At 62.9% G+C, this 21,114-nt stretch overlaps 1 protein-coding gene across 3 annotated transcripts; it reads left to right on the top strand.

Annotated features, from left to right (window-relative positions):
• The first annotated feature begins 5,185 nt into the window (after nt 1-5,185).
• PTGS1 (prostaglandin-endoperoxide synthase 1) lies at nt 5,186-18,614 on the top strand. Of its 3 annotated transcripts, XM_072882889.1 has the most exons (11): nt 5,186-5,358; nt 11,226-11,342; nt 11,506-11,646; nt 12,421-12,564; nt 12,993-13,174; nt 13,282-13,365; nt 13,766-14,012; nt 14,601-14,887; nt 15,810-15,957; nt 16,335-16,710; nt 16,788-18,476. In XM_072882889.1, exons 1-10 carry the CDS (start codon nt 5,235-5,237, stop codon nt 16,688-16,690), a joined length of 1,830 nt encoding a protein of 609 aa, XP_072738990.1. In that variant the 5' UTR covers nt 5,186-5,234; the 3' UTR covers nt 16,691-16,710; nt 16,788-18,476. The 3 variants fall into 3 exon arrangements, with proteins under 3 accessions (XP_072738990.1, XP_072738991.1, XP_072738989.1); XM_072882890.1 differs by lacking the exon at nt 12,421-12,564 and having other exon boundaries at nt 16,788-18,614; XM_072882888.1 differs by lacking the exon at nt 16,788-18,476 and having other exon boundaries at nt 15,810-16,627.
• Nucleotides 18,615-21,114: the final 2,500 nt, after the last annotated feature.

The raw sequence follows: 21,114 nt of genomic DNA, 5'->3' as shown, positions 1-21,114 counted from the left end.
CCGGGAAGCTGGAAGCATTTATTTGTCTGAGCCGGCGGCTCTATCTGCGTGCGGGAGGCGTTGGCGGTGGCGGGGCTGGGCTCCGCGAGCCTAATGAGTCTGAGCTGAAGATGATGAATATGATTGCTGAAAGCGCTTTCCTGAGTCCTCCTTTCCTGGGGCTCAGGTTACGAGTTCCCAGACAGCCTGTCCAGCCCTGGCTTTTCAGCTCTGATTTGTAGCCCCCCAAACAGCGTCTGTCAGCTCCCCGTGCCAGAGAAAATGCTGGGTCCTCTGCCACCGTGCCCGGCGGAGCTGGGGAAGGGGTCGCCAGCCCTGCTCGGCCATCAGGGACGGCTTCGCTCTCCGGGCTGCCCCGCTGCTGCCCCGCTTGGCCCTGCACCCCCACAGCCCCCCTGAGCCCAGCACGGGGAGAACCGGACCAGAGCGATGCCCCGTGAGGGGTCTCCAGCCACCAGCATCTGCTGTGCCGTTGTGCTGGACTGAAGTACCTGCGGCTGTCAGGGACCTTCCCCCCGGGGCACTGGCACCCGTCGCCTCTTAACCTTAAGGCAGAAAAACGGGAGTTTTGGCTTCCTTGTTCTCCGCCCAGCCCCTGCAGCCCACGGTCAAGGGTCCACCGGCTGAGCCACGTCCCACCCAAGGAGCCTCTCAGGGCTGTGCGAGGACGGGGCAGGCCAGGGGATGCTCCACGGGCCACGCAGATCCCCTGGGATCGGGGGGACACGCTTCTCCCAGGCACGGCCACCCCTGGAGCACAGGACTGGGGGGCCGGGGGGCTGCCCCTGCCCGGCTGCCCCACGGCTCCGCTCCTGCGCAGGGCTCGGGCAGGGTCCGTGTCCGCACCACGCGGCCTTTCGCCTGCCCGGGGTGGGCTCCCAGCGCTGCCGCCTCCCCGCCCACCCCACGGCTGCGGGGCCGTGGCAGGGGGTGTCCCCACAGCTCCAGCACCCCTGGGCCGACAGCGGGGGGGGGAAGGAGTGGAGTTTGGGGTGCCGACCCGCCGCAGGCGCTTGGGTCCTGCTGTCCCACCCCAGCGGCACTGCGGCTGACGGAGGCGCTTATCACCCCAAACCCGGGGGAAGGGTCCCGGGGGGCCGGAGAGGGGCTGCGGGGAGGCCCAAGGCAGAGCAGCGCAGGCCCAGCGGTGCTCGGTGCCTCCCGGTGCCTGGCCGCGCCGCCATAGGCGATGTTCTGCTGCCTCCCTACGGGAGGACGCGGCCGGCAGCGCCGGCTCCCGCAGCCCCGCCAGCTCCTCCGCCGGCACCGGGGCCTCGCCGTCCCCTGCCCGGGGATGTGCACGCGTGGGCGGCCCGGGACGGGGTCACGCCACGGCAGTGACCTCTCGCCGGCGTCTCAGGCCTTGCGCCGAGCCGCTCTCACCGCCGGAGGGACTCGGCTGCATCCGAGCAGGGCTGCAAGGCGCGTCCGAAGACACCTCCCGTGCTGGGGCACCCGACGGCTGGGGCCATCGCCTCTGTTCTGACCTGAAGCGAGGCTGCCGTGGCAGGTCCCTCACCCGTCCTGCTCGGCTCCTGCCTCTCGGCAGAGGCCGAGGTCCGGCGCCCGCACATCACCAGGGCAGTGCCAGCAGCCCCGAGACAGCCGGAGCCAGAGCAGAGCCACAGTCGCGTCCCCCCTGCGCCGGGGGGGAAGAAAAAGGAAGCAAAACTCCGGCGATGCCTCCGGAAGGAGGAGGGAAGCCACGGGAGGACGAGGGGCAAAGCTGCAGGCACGCGGGAGGAGAGGGGAGGACCTTTGGGCATCAGGAACTGCTCCGGCCACCTCTGAGAAGGTTTTGGGTGCTCAGGACTGAAACCCTCCAGCCAGAGCCCCGACCACCCCAGGCTGCCTCTGCCACACGGCCGGCCGTCCTGCTGCCGTGTCCCGCGGGCGGCTGGTCAGCGAGGAGTGCTCCCAGGAGCCGTGGCAAGGCCACGTCCCTGCCGCTGCCCGGCGCTTGGAGGAGCAGCAGCCACCCATCCCCACACCCCCCTCAGCCCCGCATCCACCCAGCCCCGGGGAGGCTCTTGCTCTTCCCAAAGCCGCTTGTCTGAGTTTATTTTCCCAGTGCAGACTCTGGGCTGTTCGTGCCCTTTGGGAACTCGCACACTCCATCTCCGGCTCCGTGGCTGGCGACAGCAGGGCCTCACGCGAGGCTGCGGTTTGGGGTCAAGAGGCTGTGGGAGATCCCTCACGCCTCTCGCCTCCTCCAGCTCCGCTGGCTCCCGCGCCAGGAACACCGAGGGCAGAGCCCCCTCCCTGCGCCGGGGAGGAGCGGGGGAGGTCTCCAGTGAGCCACCACATGCGGCTGGATCTTGGCCCGTTGATGTCCTGCGTGGTGCTTGGTGCGGGGCCCTGCGGCACCCGTGCTCCCGGCCAGGGCCAGCTGCCGTGGCATGAGCGGTGCCAGCAGCCGGTGGGCTCGGCTCGGTGCTCCCACACACTGGCGCCGGCCCAGCAGCCGCTTCCTCCCACCCTGCGTACGCCCAGAGGCAGCAGCTGCTGGTGCCGCTGCCCCACAAGAGCCTCCCTCACCCCTCCAAGGGCGTTCATCAGGCCGAAAGAAGCCTTTCTCCGTGTCTGGTTTCCTCCCGCGTTCCCCCAGGACCATGGTGGTGATGCACATGCGGGGCTCGGCAGCACCGCGCTGGAGCTTCCCCTTGCTGCTACAGAGCAATGTCGGGGCGTTCGCTGGCCAGATCCAGCACCCACGCTGCCCAGCCCTTGGCAAACCCCTGGACATGCCCTCCATGCCCTGGGTGGCCCCGGCCTCGTGCTCCCACCGAGGGAGGCTGCGAGGCCGCGGTCCCACCACGATGCCCGAGGCAGCACCACCCACCCTTGCCTTGGTCGGGGACAGGGACTCATCTGGGGACCCGGGGCTGGCTCCAATCCTGGGACATGAGGACAGACATCCCAGGTTGCAGCTCAGACAGACAGCCGTCACGAAGGAGAAGGGGGGAGGTTTGTTGGCAGCCAGGGCTGGCAGCGGGGAGGTTGGTAGCTGATGGGTTTGTGCTGAGTAGCCCAGTGTGGCACCGAGTGCCTGGAGCGAGGGGTCTGGGCACCGGGCGAGACGCCAGGAGTGGTGGGGGTGCGCAGGATGGCCGGGCCACCCCCCACCCTGCAGTTGCTGGCAGCAGCTCCCTCCCTCACCCGGCAGCTCGCGGGCAGCCGCTCCATGGCAGCCCCTCGGCAGCCCTGGCGAGACAGCCAGCCGTGGGGCTGTTGCAACCATTTCCCATATTGTGCAAGCACATCATTATTAAAACCTGACGAGAGGGAAGGGAGCAGAGCTGCGAGCATGCAGGACAGCTCCCGGAGCTGGGACATCGCCAGGGATTGCCGGGCTGCCTCGGGGGGGCACGGGGGAGTTGGGCTCAGCCAGGTCCCACACGCTGCGGTCAACAGCACCCGGTGTCAGGGCCAGGGTGGGAGGGGGAAAGGCTGGAGCCAGGGCTGGCGGTGCTGCCTGCGGGGACGAAGGAGAAAGACACACGCACACAGGGTAAACCGCTCTGCTCTCTGTGGGGCCGGTGGCAGCAGCGGAGGGGGAGACCGGGCACTGCCCCACTCCTGCAGCCTGGGAGCGCACAGGCACGGGGCGGGGGGGACGGGGCAGTGCCTGGGTGAGTGTTTGACACCGTCCCCCGTGCTGCTGCTGAAACCATCCCAACGCCCTGCTGTAATCAGCCCCTCTGCGATGAACCGCCAACCTGCCATGGCTTTATACTTGGTGTCCATCCAGGCAGCTCGGCCGCTCTTTGCCTCAGAGGCCAGAGGACGAGGTGAGCGGCTGGGTGTGCAGGAGCAGCCGTGGCCCCGGCGCACGCTGACCGCACCAACTGCACGCATACAGCAAAACCTGCCCCTCGTTTTCAGCACGTATTCGTCACTGGGAGGCAGCCGGTGTCCCCACCCTATGAGAGCACATCGAGAGCCTGCTGAGCTCATGTTTGCAACATGGCTGATGCATTTGCCTCCTGAAGCTAGATCCAAGGCCCTTGTTCATTTTTGGACACCTGCAAAGGCTGCTCGCTCTGCAGGGACGCTGCCTCCCTGCTGCTGAAACCCAGCAAAGCCCCGCAGAGCGAGCCCCGGTCCCACAGCCCCGCTCCCACACACCCGCTCCTGCCCCGTCCCCACTGCATAGCTGCTTTCCGCACCAAGCGCAGGAACTGTGCAGGAACTGTGCACCCCCTGGCCCTGCCGGGGCTTCCTGCCGCTCTGCAAGGAGATGACAGCAAAACCCGAGATAATCTTGAAACACACGCAGGCCCACGCTGGGGTCTCTGCCGCTGTCACAGAGCAGCACGGGAGAGGGCAAGCAGCCACAGCCCCTGGCCTCTGAGTGCCACCAGGCTCGGGGACATCCCCTGAAGCTGGCCCAGCAAGGTCTGCAGCCCATCGTGCTGTCGCCCACTCCAGCCACACGCAGAGCCTCTCCCAACCAGACGCACTGGTGCCTGCCTGGGCTGGGCTGGCGTGATCCTGTCCCCGCTGCCACCAGGCTGGCGCTGGGGGACAAAGTGCCCAGGCAGGAAGCACACAGCGATGCTTTCACCGATAAACTCAGCTTTTCTGGCTGCTGGCGGCTGTGGGCAGCCCGGCTCCTGGCGCCAGCCCAGGCAGCGCTGCTGGGACAGCCTCCCGCAGTGGGTCAGAGGGATGTGAGCTGGGCCCACAGCTCCTGGCCACGCTGCGGGGATGGTGCTGCTGCCCGAGCTGTAACAGGGTGCCCCAGGGCATGGGGACACAGGTAGGGGCCTTGTGGATCAGGGCATGGGGGTCTTGGGGGACCTGGGGACAAGGGTGCAAGCATAGGGATGCTGGGGGATGTGAGGACCAGGGGGACACGGGGACCGGGGCATGGGGGTCCTGGGGAGCCTTGGCACAAGGGTGTGGGCATAGGGATGCTGGGGGACGTGGGGACCAGGGCGTGGGCATAGGGATGCTGGGGGACGCGGGGACCAGAAGATGGGTATGGAGATGCTCGGGGAGGTGGGGACTGGGAGGGACGCGGGGGGACACGGGGCTCAGGGCACGGCCGGGGACCCAGGGGTGGCCGCGGGGACCCCGGGAGGGGTGCGCGGGCCGAGCAGCCCCCCCCGGCGGGCCGGGCTGTCGGAGGCGGCCCCGTCCCGTCGGGGGCGGGAGGAGGCGCGGCGGGGGCGGGGGCGGCGGGGCCGGGCCGGGAGCGGCGGCGGGACGCGGCGGAGCTGCCTCTCGCCATGGGCGGTGGGAGCCGGGCCCGGGCCCCGCCGGGCGCGGGGCTGCGCCGGGCCGGGCTGCGGCTGCTCCTCGCCCACGCCGTGCTGCTCTGCGCCGCCGGGAGCGCCGCGACCGACGGCTCCGGTACGCGGGGCGGGGGCCGGCACCGGGAGGGAGGGAGGGAGGGCGACCCGGGGGAGCCGGTGCCGGGGGGGGAGCGGCGACATCCCGCACCGGGGGGACCCGGCGAGTGAGAGGGGACCCGGCCTCGGGGATCCGGTACCGGGAGATGCGGGGACCTGATCCCGGAGGGTCCAGTACCGGCGGTCCCGGCCCCCCCCGGAGGCGCAGGGGACGCGGGGCGGTCGCTGGGAACGGGCGCCGGGAGAGGTCGGGGCGTTCGCCCCAAGCCCCTGCCCAGCGCTGCCGGACGGGTCCGCGCTCCGCCCGGTCCCCGGGGCGGGATCGCGCCCGTCCCCCCGGGCCGGTCCTCGCCCGCCGCTGCCCGGACCCGGCCGTGGGGCCGCGAGCAGCAGCCCCGGAGCGGAGGGCAGGGCAGGCAGGGCAGGCAGGGCAGGCAGGGCAGGCAGGGCAGGCAGAGGCAGCCGGGCGGCCGGCGGGAGCCCCCGAGAACGCGTCCTGGGACAGAGTCCCCGCGGCAGCCGGAGGTGCAGGATTTGGCCCGTCGCGCCTGGCCGGAGAGCACAGTCGCCCGTGGAAAACAAACTTCCCCTGCACCTCCCGCTGCGGCTGCGTGGGGACCCCACGCAGGGGCTGGAGGAGCCGTCGCTGGCCCGAGCGGGGCCGCGGCCACACAACAGGGCTGGGCTCCCGCCAAGGCCACCGCTGGCCCGCAAGGCCCTGGGGCAGGACGGGACCGCGGCCACCCCGGGGTGGCCCCAGCACCGGGCTGAGGGGCAGCACCCAGCTGCTGCCTGCAGCGTCCCAGCTGGGACGGGGCTTCTCGAAAGAAAGGGGGGCAATATCCATGAATGCTGGCAGCCAGGGCCCTTCCCCGCTCCCCCCAAACACGTACCAGGTGAAACCGCAGTTTGGGGGTGAGGATGGAGGGCTGGGAGCAGCAGGGACGGCGCCGGTGGCCTAAGCCATCGTTTCGTTCCTGCGCCCACGTGCTGCAGCAGTTCACCGCGCGCTGGCACGGCCGCGGTGGGCTCGGGCTGCCCGTGCACCTGGGGATGTCGAGGAGTAACGCCGCTTATGGCAGGCATCCATGGAGCGTGTTGTGAAATAAAACCGCATCTCGAATCCTGCCAGCTCCATCCCCAGCCCCTACAGTGCAGTTTCCTCCAGGTCCTTAACAGGGCATCGACTCCAGTCCCTCTTCCGTGAAATGACCTTCCTCCCTGCAGAAAAACGCCATCACAGCGTGAAGCTCGTGGCACTTCTCAGGTTTTACAGTTCCTCGCTAAAGTAGCGTTCTCAGCAAAACCAGCTCAGGCACGTGGGCTGCATCCCTCAGCAGGGCTCCGGCCGCCTGCGTTGCAAACGGTGCTGATGGTGACCCCCTCTCCAGCAGCCTGCCCGGGTTTACCCGCCACCGTGGGAAGCAACATGCCCAAACCCAAGAGCCCCCAAAATGTGCACAGGCTGGGCGTGCAGAGCTGAGCAGGCACCCCCCCATTGCAGGGGAAGCGGGACGGTGGGAGAAGTGACCCGAACTGAGCAGGTTTGGGCTGAGCAGGCAGAGCCAGGTGCTGGAGCGGGGCATGTTGCCCTTCCCACTGCCCACGTCCCCTCCCCGCAGCCGTCCTGCCAGGAGAGGAGGGACTTCTCTGTGCTGGAGCTGCTGGTCCTGTGCAAAAATAGTGACCCCGAGGTGGGGACTTCCCTGTTTCAGCAGCATATGTGTCCGAAAGGGGAACACAACCCGAGGTTGCAGCGCTTTGAGGCCCCGTGGCCGTGGCCGTGCAGAGGGCAGCCGTGCCCTCTCTGCGGGGGACTCTGGGAGTCAGGGTGCGACCCGGCGGGAGGTGGCAGGTCCACCCGCTGAGGACAGCGGGGCTGGGTGCCCCCAGTGTGGCCAAGCCACCCTGCAGCCCTCCGGGCTTCTTGGCCTCAGGCTGCAGGGTCAGAGCAGGAGCAGCACGAGCGAGCGCTGGAGGAGGAGGGCCGGTGCTGGGGAGGCGGCACGCACCCTGCTGCGGGGCCCATCGGGCACGTCTGCATGAAAGGAGGGACCCCGTGGGATGGACCTGGCTGTCACCCACTGGGCTGGACCACAGGTGGTGGGGACAGGCAAGGGACAGCCTCTGTGCGGTTCCTCCTCCGGCTTGGCCATCTCCTGGCATGGCTCTCATCTCCCCAAGAAGCTCCTCCTGGGGGTTGAGGACAGCCGGGAGCAGCATCCATGTGTCCTGCTGGGCACAGGACAGGGCCTGGGGACCCACTGGGGACCCACATGCCCAAAGGAGCTGGGACAGATGCACGCTGGGATGGTGCAGCTGTGACCAGCCCCTGGAGCTGGCTGCTGCATGCCAGCATCAAAGCAGATTTCACTACGTGGGGGAAAAAAAGAAAGATACTTGGGATATACATGAAAGGACGGCTCTCTTCCAAGCCTTAATTAGGGAGGGAGATAATCTGATTGAGGAATTAGGGGAACTGCACCATGCCCCGAGGTGCTGTCAGCAGAGCGGCCGGGCTCCTGCTCCTCCCCAGCACTGTGCTGGGAGGACCACAGCCCTAATCTAGCCCTCGGATCTGCTCTCGAAGACCAAGTAACAGGATGTTGGGCTGAGGCTGGGATCTCCTGCTCGGTGTTTGCTGCTTAGAGCACTTCTACTTGACTCCTTGCTAGCTGCACCTTGGCTCCAAGCCCTGTTTGCTCTCAGTAGAGTTTTCCTCTGGCTGTGAGTGGAGCCAAGCCGGTCCCACGGTGTTTCTCTGTTTTCCCCGGCAGATATTGCCCTTGGCTGGTGCCTTGCCTTCAGGGGTGTAGTTTTGTACAAGTGTTCTTGCAAAATAAACCTGACCGTCCTCTCCACAGCCATTCCTCAGCTCACGCCGTTTCACCCACTGGCAAATGGGAGGTGCAGCAGCACCCGGACATCACCGTCTGCCCCAGCTCCAGCCATGGGGCAGGTTGGGCACAGACCCCACTGAGCGAGGGCAGGCGGGGACCACTGGCAGAGCCGCTTCTGATTCATGCCTGTTTCCATAGCCGGTGGTCAACCATCTCCTCCCAGCACAGCCCCTCTGCAATGGGGCTCACGGAGCATCAACCCCGGCTGCACAGGGGAGCCTGCTGCCACACCGAGAGCCCTGGGGCTGCGTCACCCCCTCTAGCCAGACTGGCCACCTGCCCGCAGCCCATCCTTGAGGCCGGCAGCCTGGCTCAGGTGCAGGGAGGAGGATTGCCAAGCCCCAGATGGCATGCAGCTGTGGCCCTGGCACACTGCTCTTGCTCATGATGCTGCCAGAAGTGGTTGCAGATGACGATCTGGCTGTATTGCGTGTGCTGTGAACAGCTTGTGGGCCCGAGGAAACCTCCCTGAATCAGAAAAACAAGTGCGTGAGCCTTTCATCATCTTCAAAGCCTGCAGCCGTGGAGTCGTGTCCCATCAAGCAAGCCCAGCTCCAGCCTGGCCGTGATTCACTCCAGGTTGCTTTGGCTGTGGTTCGCAGAGCGGATGTTGTCCCCGAAATCTGGCATTTTTCAGCAGTGATGGAGCATGTTCACCAGCTCTGCCGTCACGGAGGGGGCCGTGCTCCAGTGCGGAGGCTGGCAGTAGCTTTCCCCACACCTGGAGCCGTCCCGGCAGGGCTGGCGCAGGATTCCTGGCTGGGGTGGGGAGAGGCACGGAGCTGCTGTGGGAGGGAGGCTCCGAAAGGACGTGAGGGGGTTGCTGTCGCGGGCCAGGACATGCTCTGACCCCCTCCCACCCTTTTGGCTGGAACATGCCGCTCCTGCCCCGCCTCCGGGACCCTGCGGCGCTTACACCACCGTGAACTGCGGGAGGAGGCAGCTCGGCCAAGCCCGGTGTGCTGCCAAACCCGCCTCGGAGGAGTGCTCGGCCACAACATGCCGTCGAGCCCCACGCTGGGGAGATGTGAACCGGCAAAGTGAACTTCTGCTGACTCCCCATGTCAGCTGGAGAGACGGGACAGGCCACAACCTGCCATGCCAGAGCCCGCGGCATGGAGCATCCTCCCGGCCCCGTGGCTTGCAGCACCTGTGAGCAGCCCTGCATCCTCCCGGGTTGCACCAGACACGGCACAGGGCTGCTCTCTTAGGTGCTTGCAAAGTTTTCAGCAGAGTCCAGTGCAGAGCTACTGATGCAGGAATAGCCTGGAAGATACTCCAGCTGCGCTGCAACACGGTCCCCTTTGCAAAAGTTCCCGTCTTGCAGAAATCTGAACGGGTGGTCTGACCTTAATTTGTCTAAGATAAATAAGAATCTGCCTGCTGTCTCCTGCCCGGGTCTGTAATAGCGTCTGGATACATGATAAGATCTGAGATGAAAAGGAGTCTGATGGAAGAGGACGCGTCTTTGCAAGCCGGCCCCTGTGACGTGAGGGATTTAGGGTCACAGGGCTGAGCGCAGCCAGGGCAGAGCTGCTGGCCAAGCCCTGGGCTCCCAGGCAGCCCCTGCCCTGCTCCGAGCACATGGTCAGCTGGTAGACTGAGCAACTTTACAAAATTAGCTTTATTTTTCAAAGATGTTAATTTTTATCTGCAGTTTCCTATGGAAAAAACCCCCATGGTTTCTATTCTGCATGCCCGTCCCTCCGCCCCAGCATTGGAACCTGTTGCCAAATTCCAGAAGAATCTGAACCAGGTCCAGCAGGGACCTGGTGAGCTCACGGACCATGCGGAGCAGCTGACGGACCCGGGAGACCTTCCTTCATCAGCCATGACACTGGGCACACCAGGAACGGCTCTTGGTCCCTTCTGGTGCTCAGGGCGCGCTTCCCGTCCCCGCAGCTGGTGGCACTGGCGCTGAGCTCTGTGTGTTGGTGGCACCCTTGTCCCCGAGCGCTGCGTGTCCCTCCCAGCGGGGCCGGTGACCGCCGTCCTGCTGATGCGCACTGAAACCCTCAGCCAGGAGTGTTCCGGGAGGTCTTGTCTCTCAGCTCTTTTATTCTCCTGGCACAAAGGCTCCATCCCGGGTCTGTGGAGATCGACCCAACTTGGTGGCAGTGCTGCTCCTGTCTCCCTCTGTCCCGTGGGATCCTGCTGCCTGGAGCGGGTGGGAAGGGACCCTTATCTCGCGCCTGCAGGCTGGGGTGTGAAGGCAGCAGAGGAAGGGGCCGGGCAGGAGCCAGGGGAGCGAGCCCAGCAGCTGCCCTTTTTCATCTGCTTGGGGCAGCAAGAGCGGAGGAGTCGCTTGCCAAAGCAAACTTCAGCCTTGACAATTGCCTATTATTAACACCGGTGCTGTGTTTGCACTGCTTTATCCCGCACTGGGGCTCGGGGGGCACAGCAGCCTCCGAGGGTGCACAGCCCCAGCCGCGCAGGGGACCACCGTGACGTGGCCGCGCGGTGGCATGGGGCACTGGGCAGGGCACGGCCCTGGCAGCAACAGCCCGAGCTGGGGCCGGGGCTTGCAGCACCCATCGGTGCACGGCTGCGGGGTGCAGACGGTTCCTTTGGCAATCCTGGGTGTTTCAGATGAGGCTAACTTCCACAAGGAAGGAGGGACGGTGCCGAAGCGATGCTCCTGCCCAAAATACCTCACCGGGGAGGTAAAAGGAAAGCTGAACAGTAATATCTACCGCAGGCCTGATATTGCAATGGCCAGGGCAGCACTTGGCTCCTGCAGCACCTCTCTGCCGTCTCGTTGCGGCACGTTGTTGACACTAGACTCGGGGGCTGGCTCACGGAGGCAGCGGGCATCAAGGCACCTCATCTCGGGGGATCCCCCCGGGGTGCCTTCCCCTGAGCTGGACCTGGCTCACTGCGTCCGGGGCAGCGTCACCCCGCGAGGAGCAGGGAGCCACCGGACGCAGTGGCACCGTGGCTGGATTGTGATGTCTCTCTCTCCTTGCAGTGAATCCCTGTTGCTATTTCCCCTGCCAGCACCAAGGGGTGTGCGTGAGGGTCGGCCTGGGAGGATATGAGTGTGACTGCACGCGGACGGGATACTTCGGGGACAACTGCACCTCCCGTAAGTCCCTCTTGCCCAGAAGACCTCTGGCACCCGTGGGTCCCGGGGCGGCACGCTGCGCCTGCAGCACACGCTCTCACCAGCAGCGACAGCGCGGGTGGGCTGGGGCCGTTAGCAGGCTTCATTAGTGGGGCGAACGATTTGCCTGGTCTGTCTCCCCCAGCCGAGCTCTGGACGCGCCTCCACAACCTGCTGAAGCCCAGTCCTGCCTTCTACCACTTCATCCTGACCCACTTCAAGTGGTTTTGGGACATTATCAACAGCACCTTCATCAGGGACACACTTATGAGACTCGTGCTCACAGGTGAGGGGTTGGCGCGGGTCTCGGGGTGCAGCAGGACTCGGGGACCCCCTGGGCATCAGCAGAGGTGTGGGTGGGGGTGGTGTGACTGCAGTGACGCTGAGCAGCTCCCGTGGGCACCGGGCTTGAGTCATCTCACTAGGAGACCCAGGGAGGTTGTCACCCCATCACCCCATCACCTTGTCATGCCGTCACCCTTCCTGGGGGAGGCTGCCTGGCCAAGCGGCAGCGAGGCGCAGGAGGTCGGCAGGCTGGGCTGCCCGTGCATCCCCAGCTGCGTGCCGGGCTGCCAGCCAGCTGGAAAACACAAGCGGCTCTCGGCACACTGCGCTCGTGGGGCCAAAGGGCTCTTAAACAGCCGCACAGAAAGCAGCCTGTGGAAATACGGAGCTGGCCATTGTTACTCATGTCCCCACATACATCACTTTGCATAAATATTTAGGTTCCAGGCCTTGGAGCCGTAGCAACATGTTCACAAGGCTCCGGCTGTTGGTTTTACCATTTCTATGTGGTTGTCATCTCATTCATCATCCAAGAATCCACTTAGGGCATTAGCATGAGCCCTCCTCTTCTGCAGGGAATTGCAGCCTTTAAAAGGCTCAGAGCAAAGCCCGGGATGCCCGTGTGCCTCCGCTGCCTGTACCTGTCTGGTTTTCAGGGTGGCAGGGGAGGCCGTCCGGCAGCGCTGAGTGGGCAGGCAGGGGCTGGGGGCAGAGCCCGTGAGGTGCTGCCCCATGCCCCGGGCCCCGCAGTGGTGACCCCCATCTCTCCTTTCAGTTCGTGCCAATCTCATCCCCAGCCCCCCCACCTTCAACTCTGACTACGGCTACATCAGCTGGGAGGCCTATGCCAATGTCAGCTATTACACCCGCGTCCTCCCGCCCGTGCCGGACAACTGCCCCACGCCCATGGGAACCAAAGGTACGTGGCTGGCCCGGGGCAACCGGCACCACACGATGCCAGGCGTGGGGCTGAGTTGCCGCAGCAGCACCCCGGGTCCGTACCCGGCACAGCATCAGTGTTTCCCACCCACCCATGCCCGAGCTTTCACTGCCATGGACACGTCTGCCAGCCACTGCTGGTAATGCCGTGTGGTACTGCTGTCCTGCCCAAGCTGGCCCTGCGGGCGGGAGGAGTTTGATGGCATCCAAAACACTGCTGGGACAGCTCAGGTTGAGCTCCTGGGGCATGTCGCAGCCTGTGTGAGAGGGGTGTAAGGTGTCTGTGCAGACGATTCAGTGCCTGGCGCTGCAGCAGACACGGCAGCGCTTGGTGACAGCCGCGTGGCCAGCACTGGCATCTGGCTGGGCCGGCACAGGGCACTCACCTTCAACCTCCATCCTTCACAGGGAAGCAGCAGCTCCCCGACCCCCAGCTCCTGGCGGAGAGGTTCCTGCTGCGGCGGAAGTTTGAAGCCGATCCCCAAGGCACCAACCTGATGTTTGCCTTCTTCGCCCAGCATTTCACCCACCAGTTCTTCAAGACATCCGGGAAGATGGGACGCGGCTTCACCAAGGCGCTGGGGCACGGGGTGAGGGACGCCGGAGCGGGGGGTGCAGAGGCATGTGGGGAGTGGGGAGGGGGACCGGGGCATGCACGGCCTTTTGGAGCAGCCTTGACGCCACGCTCTCTTGACAGGTGGACCTCGGGCACTTGTACGGGGACAACCTGCAGCGGCAGCACCAGCTGCGACTCTTCAGAGATGGGAAGCTGAAATTCCAGGTATGACTGAAACATGTCTCAGCCCTGTGCTCCAGGGAGGTTTGAAGCCCACGTCCCTCTGGCAGCTGCCAGGCCAGAGGCTCCCAGGAGCATCAGGAGACCCCAGCCCTGTAGGAGACCCCAGCCCTGGTGCCCCGTGTGGAGCACTGCCCGGGCCCCCCTTGGTGGCTGCTGGCCAGAGGTGCCATATCAGGGGGATGAGCTTTGGGGTCGATCTGCTCTGACGGCAGCAGGCGTCCCGCAGTTGGGGCTGTACGAGGGGGATGTTTCCGTCCTGCTCACTGCTTGCGGGAGAACGGCCGTGGTGCCCATAGGGAGGCAGGTCCCAGCTGGGCAGGCTTTTACCAGGGTGGTTTTCTCCCCTCCTCCCTTTCTACCATGCTGTTCTTGTCTCTCCAAGGTGGTGGATGGAGAGGTGTACCCCCCCATGGTCACTGATGCTCCGGTCCACATGGTCTACCCATCTGCCTTCCCCAAGGAGAAGCAGCTGGCGATGGGGCAGGAGGTGTTTGGGCTGCTGCCAGGGCTCTGCATGTATGCCACGCTCTGGCTGCGCGAGCACAACCGCGTCTGCGACATACTGAAACGGGAGCATCCCACCTGGAGTGACGAGCAGCTCTTCCAGACGGCTCGTCTCATCCTCATCGGTGAGGACCAGTGGCACCACAGGGCACGGGCACTGCGGAGCCCCGTGTCCCACCTCCCCGGGCAAGCCCCGAGGACTTGGGCGTTGGTCGGTCTCTGTTTGAGGGCGATGGCCAGTCTGGCTTTTGAGGCTGGAGGCATTTCTCTGGCAGCCTTCTGGGGATCATTGGCTTTGGTCCGTATAGCAAAAATTGGCTTTGGTCCATCAAAAAATTTCATTTGTAATAATTCTGTCGTAGTTTTGAATTATTTCATTTTAATGTTCTATTATAAATTTACTATAACCTCAAGAAATGTAATTTGTGACCAAAATCCGGAAGAGACCCATGTCACCACATTATCTCCAAGCAGCGCATTAAGGTCAGCTTCCTCAGGAACCATTTCGCTTTTGGCAGACTGACCTTTGCTGGTGAAAAAATAATTCACTGAAAAATTCCCAACCAACTCAACAAGCCCGTAGTCAGAAAGGTCCCAGGTGGCGGATGGGTGCTGGGACGTGCTGCCATAGCACGTGGGTGACGTCCCAGGGTACAGAGCCGGTAGCTCCTGCTGCTGCCAGCTGACGGCTGCTTCTCTCACCTCCTGCCCAGGGGAGACCATTAAGATCGTCATTGAAGACTATGTCCAGCATCTCAGCGGGTACTTCCTCAGCCTCAAGTTCGACCCCGAGCTGCTGTTTGGGTCGCAGTTCCAGTACCGGAATCGCATCGCGGTGGAGTTCAACCAGCTCTATCACTGGCACGGGCTGATGCCCGACTCCTTCGTCATCCAGGGGGAAGAGTACAGCTACGAGCAGTTCCTCTACAACACCTCCATGCTCATGGACTACGGCGTGGAGGCGCTGGTGGAGTCCTTTTCCAAGCAGATTGCAGGAAGGGTAAGGCCCTGCTGTCCTCTCCCTGGGACCCCGGGAGGGATGCTCCTGGTACCGTGAAGGCAGACGCTGCTGTGCTGTCGGGTGGTGGAGCCCAGCTCTGGGGCTCGCAGGGCGGCAGCAGGGTTTCGAGCTCCTCTTCTTCCACTGCGCAAAGCTCCGGTTGAAGGCATCGCCTTGTCCCTGCAGTGCCTGGAGCGCATCTGTAGCACACCAGTATCGAACCTCCCTGTTCGGCAGCGGGTCGCTGTCACACGTGGAGTCTTCTACCCAGGGCAGCACCCGATATGCGTATCGTGAGTCCTCACCACAAGCACCGTAGCAAGGCTGGGCCTTGGCAGCCCCGTTTGCTTGTTCTCGGGACTCTGTAGTAAACATCACGGTGATGCCAGGAGCCTGCGGTGAGCTGGGATCTCCTGGCCCAGACCGGGCTGTGGAGCAGCCTGGGCATGGGAGCAGCTTGTCTGGCACTGTTCTTTGCTGCCATCACATGGATGTTTTCTTCCAAGCAATTACATCTACATTTCTGACCGTCTTTTCTTGTGCAAAGCAGCAGGGCTGAGGTGCAGACCTGCTGCTCTTTGGATGTTTGGGTTCTCCCTGTGACCCCAAGCCCCTGTAATCTCTCCCCTCCTCCCAGGCTGGTGGGTCACCATCCATCCGGGGTTCTCCTGCACCGTTCCCTGACCCACGCTGGGAACAGGACTGGCCTTAACCCAAGCTGCTCTACAGCTTTTTTTTGGCAACATCCTGTGATTCCCCCTCTTCTCACTGCTGCGATGATGTGCTGGTCTCCCCGACACCATGCCCAGGACACGGATGCTTTCGTGCGGGGAGGTGGGGCTGTGCTGCGGCTCTCCTGGAGCAGATGCCGGTGCCGCCTCGTGCCTCATGCATGCTCCTCCTTGTGTTCTTTGCCCTCCAGATCGGTGGGGTACAAACCATCAATGCTAACATCTTGAATGTGGCCGTTGGGGTCATCAAGGAATCCCGGCAGCTGAGGCTACAGCCATTTAATGAGTATCGGAAGAGGTTTGGCATGAAGCCCTACAAGTCCTTTCAGGAATTAACAGGTAGGGCTGGAGTGCTGCTGCAGGAGCTCTCGGGGCTTTGCTGGGGCAGCGCAGGTGCTCTGCGCTCACAGCGGGAACAAGACCACGAGCCGTCCCCGCGCCGCTGGGCTTGCCCAGCAGAGCAGCCGCTCCTGCCCATCCAAGCCTTGCCTGGTCGTGACCTTCGCACCGGGGTGGGCAGGGCTGGTGCCTTGGTTGCTGGGGTCCTTCCTCCTGCGAGGCTGGACGAGCGGTCTGGAGGGCAGTGCCTGGCTGGGGAGCTGGGCTCGCCACTGCCCGGGTTGCGGGAGCTGCCGCATTCCCGTTACACACAGCAAGGCCGGTCCTTGCCGGGGGCGATTCCCTTGCTAAAGCACTCTGACATTCACTTGATGCAGGAGAGGAAGAGAAGGCGGCAGAGCTGGAAGAGTTGTATGGAGACATTGATGCTCTGGAATTTTATCTGGGCTTGCTGCTTGAGAAACCCCAACCCAATGGTATTTTTGGAGAAAGCATGGTGGAGATCGGAGCTCCGTTTTCCCTGAAGGGGCTTCTCGGAAACCCCATCTGCTCCCCAGAGTACTGGAAACCCAGTACATTTGGTGGAGCAACTGGCTTTGAGATAGTTAAGACAGCATCGCTTGAGAAACTCGTGTGCCTCAATGTGAAGAAGTGCCCATACGTTGCGTTTCGTGTGCCGGATGCTGCGGAAAATGGCAGCCCTCAGGGTGGTGGACCATCTACTGAGCTGTAGCACCAGGACAGCCTCCCCAGGTAGAGACCGTCTGTGCCCAGGCACCGGCTGAGCCGAGGTCCCGGCCTGGCGCTGAATGTCCCCTTCCTTCCTGCAGGGAGCGGTGGGGACACGGGGACCTGCCCACCCCTGTGCCGAAGCAGGACAGAAGATGGTCCCACCCTGGGCGTCCTCCACACCAGCCCTCGAGGAGAGGCTGGTACCAGCTCTGTGAAAAGCTCGAGTGCCTCAGGAGTGTGGCTGCCGCCGCTGTCCTCACCAGACCCAATTCTCTTGCTAGCTAGTACCTTGCACTAAGGCAGCTTTGGGGTTCTCCAGGGGATGCCCACCTCCCTGGGACGCTCTGGACTCCCCTGCGCTTTGTCACCCTCCACCCCCGCTGCTCTCCAGCACCAGGCCACCAGCAGCCCCTCTTCCGCAGGGCTTCCCCGCTTGGGACAGGGGAGCACAGAGCCCGGGGAGCCCTCGCAGTCCTTTCTCCTCCGCTGCACCTGGTTAAGCCGCTGAGCTCCCCAGGGGAGGCGGAGGCAGGTGGCGGTGCACAGAGGGACGGGGAGGACACGCCGTAGCTGTTCATGCTGGCCCAGCAGTGGCTGAGCTTGCAGTAGGAACCTGCCCTGATCCGCTTCTCCTGCAGCTGCTCCGGACTGCCCACCCCAGCCTGCCCAGCACACGGGCACAGCCGAGACGCAGCCGAGAAGAAGGAACCAAAGCAACGTCTCTGCTGGAGGAGACCAGGGGAGAAGCATCAGACCAGACCTCCCACTGGGACCCCGGCACGCACCGCCGGCCACCTGAGCGGGGCTGCTCGGAGCAAGATGCTACCTCTGTGCAAACACAGTGATGAAGGCTCTTCCATCCTACAAGCATTACACTTCCCTGCATTAATAGCTCGGCAAATGGCATCCCCAAGGCAAACAGAGCCCGCTTCTGTCCTGCTCCAGAAAGGCAAACAGATGTCAGCCCTCGCTGACAGAATGACATGGTAGCTGGCAGCCACTGTCACTGGCCTTGATCCCCATGAGATCCCGGTTCACCTCCAGGAGAATGAACATTTAAAATAATAAATGATTTTAAAACCTCCTCTCATTTCCTCCAGCCAGTTTCCAAGCTTTGTCTCACCAGCGCCAGGCCCTGCAAGAGGGCAGGACGCTCAGGAGGCAACAGGAGCTTGGGGAGAGAAGTCCCTGGAGCATTGCTGGTGTCCCTGCTAGGACACGGCTGGGCCATGCCGCTGGAGAGGGCCATGGTCACCGGCGCTGTGCTGCGTCACGGCCAACTGCATCAGAAGAAATAAACGGAGCGACCCCGCTCCTTAGGAATTGCCTCGGCGGGGGGGGGGTCTTTGAGCCCGAGTCTCCCGTGAAGGTTTGAGCTACGCTGCCTTCCAGCCACCACCACCCCACAGCACCGTGCCGCGCCGCTCCAATGCTGATAACACAGCGCTTACATCTGACAATATGTATTTCTATCACATAAAATCTATCCACACGTAAATCTTGCTGGCCAGGTATTTTGTAGGCATGAAATAGCCACAGTCTAAGAGAGCAGTTGGCAGCAGTCTTCCCCTGTGCTGAGCCGGAGGAGGGGACCGCTCCTGGGCTCCTGCTCCGTCCCAGCAGGACTTCCATCTGGCGTGGTGACTTCATGCCACAAGGCCATGGAGGCTGCGCTGCTCCCGGGTGGACCCTTCTTGCAGGGTTCTCCACCCCGACCCGCCCCGGGCACTGCCGGCTGCTCCTCTGCCCATCACACAAAGCCGTGGGAGACAAGAGGAGAACCAGGGCAGGGAGTCCTGGTCCAGGGTGCTGCCCCGAAACCTGGGGCCAGGCAGCACATGAGGGACAGGGCAGGCAGGGGTGGGGAGGATGACAGATGTGAAATCTCCAGGTAGATACATCCAGGTACTCACAGCCCCCTCCATACTCTCTGCTGCCATTCCCTGGGTGGGGATGGGGATGGATGGGGGTTGTGGCCATTTGTGGGGGGAGCAAGTCCTGAGATGTCCCACCTTCTGCCCTGGAAGTTTCAATCATTTCTGGTCGCACCAGCTGATTTTTTTATCCCTGATCAACCAAGTATGTCATGATCTAAATTCCTCAAGAGGGGGTTGTGAGGCACTTGCAGGCAATAATAAAACTGGTTATAGGGAGGAGTTACAGGAATTTTAAACCAGGAAGATTTAAAGAGCTGGTGCCTTGGCAGGGACGCATTAGGAGAATGTCATGGCAGAGGAACATCTGCAAGTGGAGACTCCCGAGGCAAGAGCCTTCTCACTCACTCTCTTTAACCCTTCAGAAATTAGATGGTTTTACCAGGACATCATCTGGATTTTAACGTCCTTACGGGACACAGGGAGGCAGAGAGGCAGGTCTGACCCACGGAGGCACAGCGGGCAGGTTTGCCTGCTGCGTGCTCACCTGGGTTGGCCCTGCCCTGCCCATGCCCTGCCCAGCGTCCTGCGCTGCTGGGGACCAGCATGCAGAGACCCCAGTCTCGTGGCAGGGGCAGCACCACCAGGCACTGTCAGGCTCCTAAGAGGAGCAGAAGTGCCGAGCAGCACGCCGAGAGGAGGACACGGTCCTTTCCCATCGCATGGTTTCCTTTCCCCAGCTTTCCCCTTCCCTTCCCTCTGGGTGGGAAGGCAGCGCGCAGTGGTGACGCTGTGCCCAGGTACCAAAACGACCAACACCCAGCTTGTTTCGTGGCAGTGGTAGGGGTCTCTCCCCAGGCTGTACCCTGTGCCATGACCCCCCCCGAGGACCACAACCCTCATTGTGCTTCTCTCGCTCAGCCAACACCACAACGCTCAAGAAAAAGGGAGTCTCCTGGCAGCAAACGGGGAGCAATACGCCATCCAAAGATGGTCAGTGTGTCTCAAACCCACGTCTCCAACCAGCTGGAGCACACTTCCAGAGCGTGCGTATGACTGCCCTTGCCCTGCGCTGAGCTGCTCCAGCCTCAAGCATCCTCCACCATCTGGCTAAAGGCACAAGCTTGGCTCTTTTCAGTTAGACCACAAACATCCTGCTTTTGTTTGTAGCTATCAAAAGCTGCCAGCGCTGTTTTGGTACCAACCGATAAGCGTATGACAGCCCATCAGGCTGCCTAGATGCTCTCTGCCTCCAAGGAGGAATGTTTCACCAGGAACTAGCTCAGCTGAGCCAGCACTGCCAAACCTGACATCTCTTCCAGCAGTGCCACCAGCTCCCACACGGCACAGTCCAGGACAGCAAAGCATCTCCCTCCTGTACCTCACCCTTCTCTAGCGGGAAAAGCTTTGAAATGGTTTCTTTGTAGGACTAACGTGTACCAACCCCAGGCACAGCATCCAACACACTACTGAAACCTCCTCCTCCGCAAGCCTGGGGACCCACAGCCCCTCACATGGAGCTTCCCCCAGCCCAGCACTGCCGAGCCCTTGCGTTTTCTTTGCTAGTCTTTCAGCCGTGGCAGTTTGCAGAAATCACTCACATCATCACCCCCTCGTCCATCACAGTGCTGCAGCCACATCCAAGGTAGAAGACAGTAGTTTGCATCTAAACGCGGTGTTTAGTCTGGGGCATCCACCACCATCACCCAACCAGGGCAAGGGCTCCAAGCACTCCCCACCGCTGCGAGCTCTGGGGACGGCGCAGAGGCGAGTGCTGCCAGACATACCTCCTGTTTGAGCTCTTGGTAAACACAGCTCATAGGAGGTCCTCCGATTTTCTAAACAAGCGCCTCCGAGGAGCCCAGCTGCAGCTTGCCTGCGTGGGGACGGACGTGGACAGGAGGACGGTGCTGCCTGCGTTCGTGTGGTGTGAGCAGCGACAATGGAAACATCTGTCTGTGGTTGCACGACCTCTTAACCGATGATTCACTGAGCAGGAGGTTATTGCTGACCAGAGCAGACCATGCAAGGAAGATCAATTGCCTGCAACGCTTTTTCATGCAAAGTGGCCCCTACGGCTAGAGGGAAGGGGCAGAGGTTGCAGCCGGGCTGCAGCTGCTCCAGGGTTTCCCTCTCCGGGCAGCTGCATCCCTCTGGCCCCGCTGCCTTCTGCGGCATCCAGGTCTCTGCCCTATCAAGATCCACACTGGAAAGTCACCTAAACCCCACAGTGGCAAAAATAAGTAGAGTCCTGAGGCTGAATAGAAAAGCAGTCCCTCATCTGAATAACCCACCTGGACTCCCCTGAGCCCGCCCCAGCAGGCCCCTTTGCAGCGTGAGTCATGCCAGCGATTGCACAGGAACATCGTTTGGATTTTCACCAAAGGCATATGTTGAACATTTTAGAAAGAAGAGGTAAATTGGAGGCCAAAAAAAATCAGTATAAACTTTTCTTTTCTAAATCTTGTCCCTTATTGCCTGGCCCCCAGGTCAGCACCATGATTAAATGCCTGAGTTAAGCTCGTCCCGTGATTTCATTCCTGCCCTCGCT

The sequence above is a fragment of the Ciconia boyciana genome, chromosome 18 (genome assembly GCF_034638445.1).
Source record: "Ciconia boyciana chromosome 18, ASM3463844v1, whole genome shotgun sequence".
NCBI classification, from domain to species: domain Eukaryota; kingdom Metazoa; phylum Chordata; class Aves; order Ciconiiformes; family Ciconiidae; genus Ciconia; species Ciconia boyciana.
Note: the sequence above shows the minus strand (reverse complement) of the source record. Positions and strands in the feature narration are given on the sequence as shown.

What these genes read in the sequence shown, in the direction of transcription:
- PTGS1 (XM_072882888.1), top strand. Translation starts at nt 5,235, where the DNA reads ATGGGCGGTGGGAGCCGGGCCCGGGCCCCGCCGGGCGCGGGGCTGCGC. An exon ending in TATGAGACTCGTGCTCACAG is followed by an intron (nt 11,647 to 12,420) that starts GTGAGGGGTTGG and finishes CTCTCCTTTCAG; the next exon opens with TTCGTGCCAATCTCATCCCC. An exon ending in CCAAGCAGATTGCAGGAAGG is followed by an intron (nt 14,888 to 15,809) that starts GTAAGGCCCTGC and finishes TTTGCCCTCCAG; the next exon opens with ATCGGTGGGGTACAAACCAT.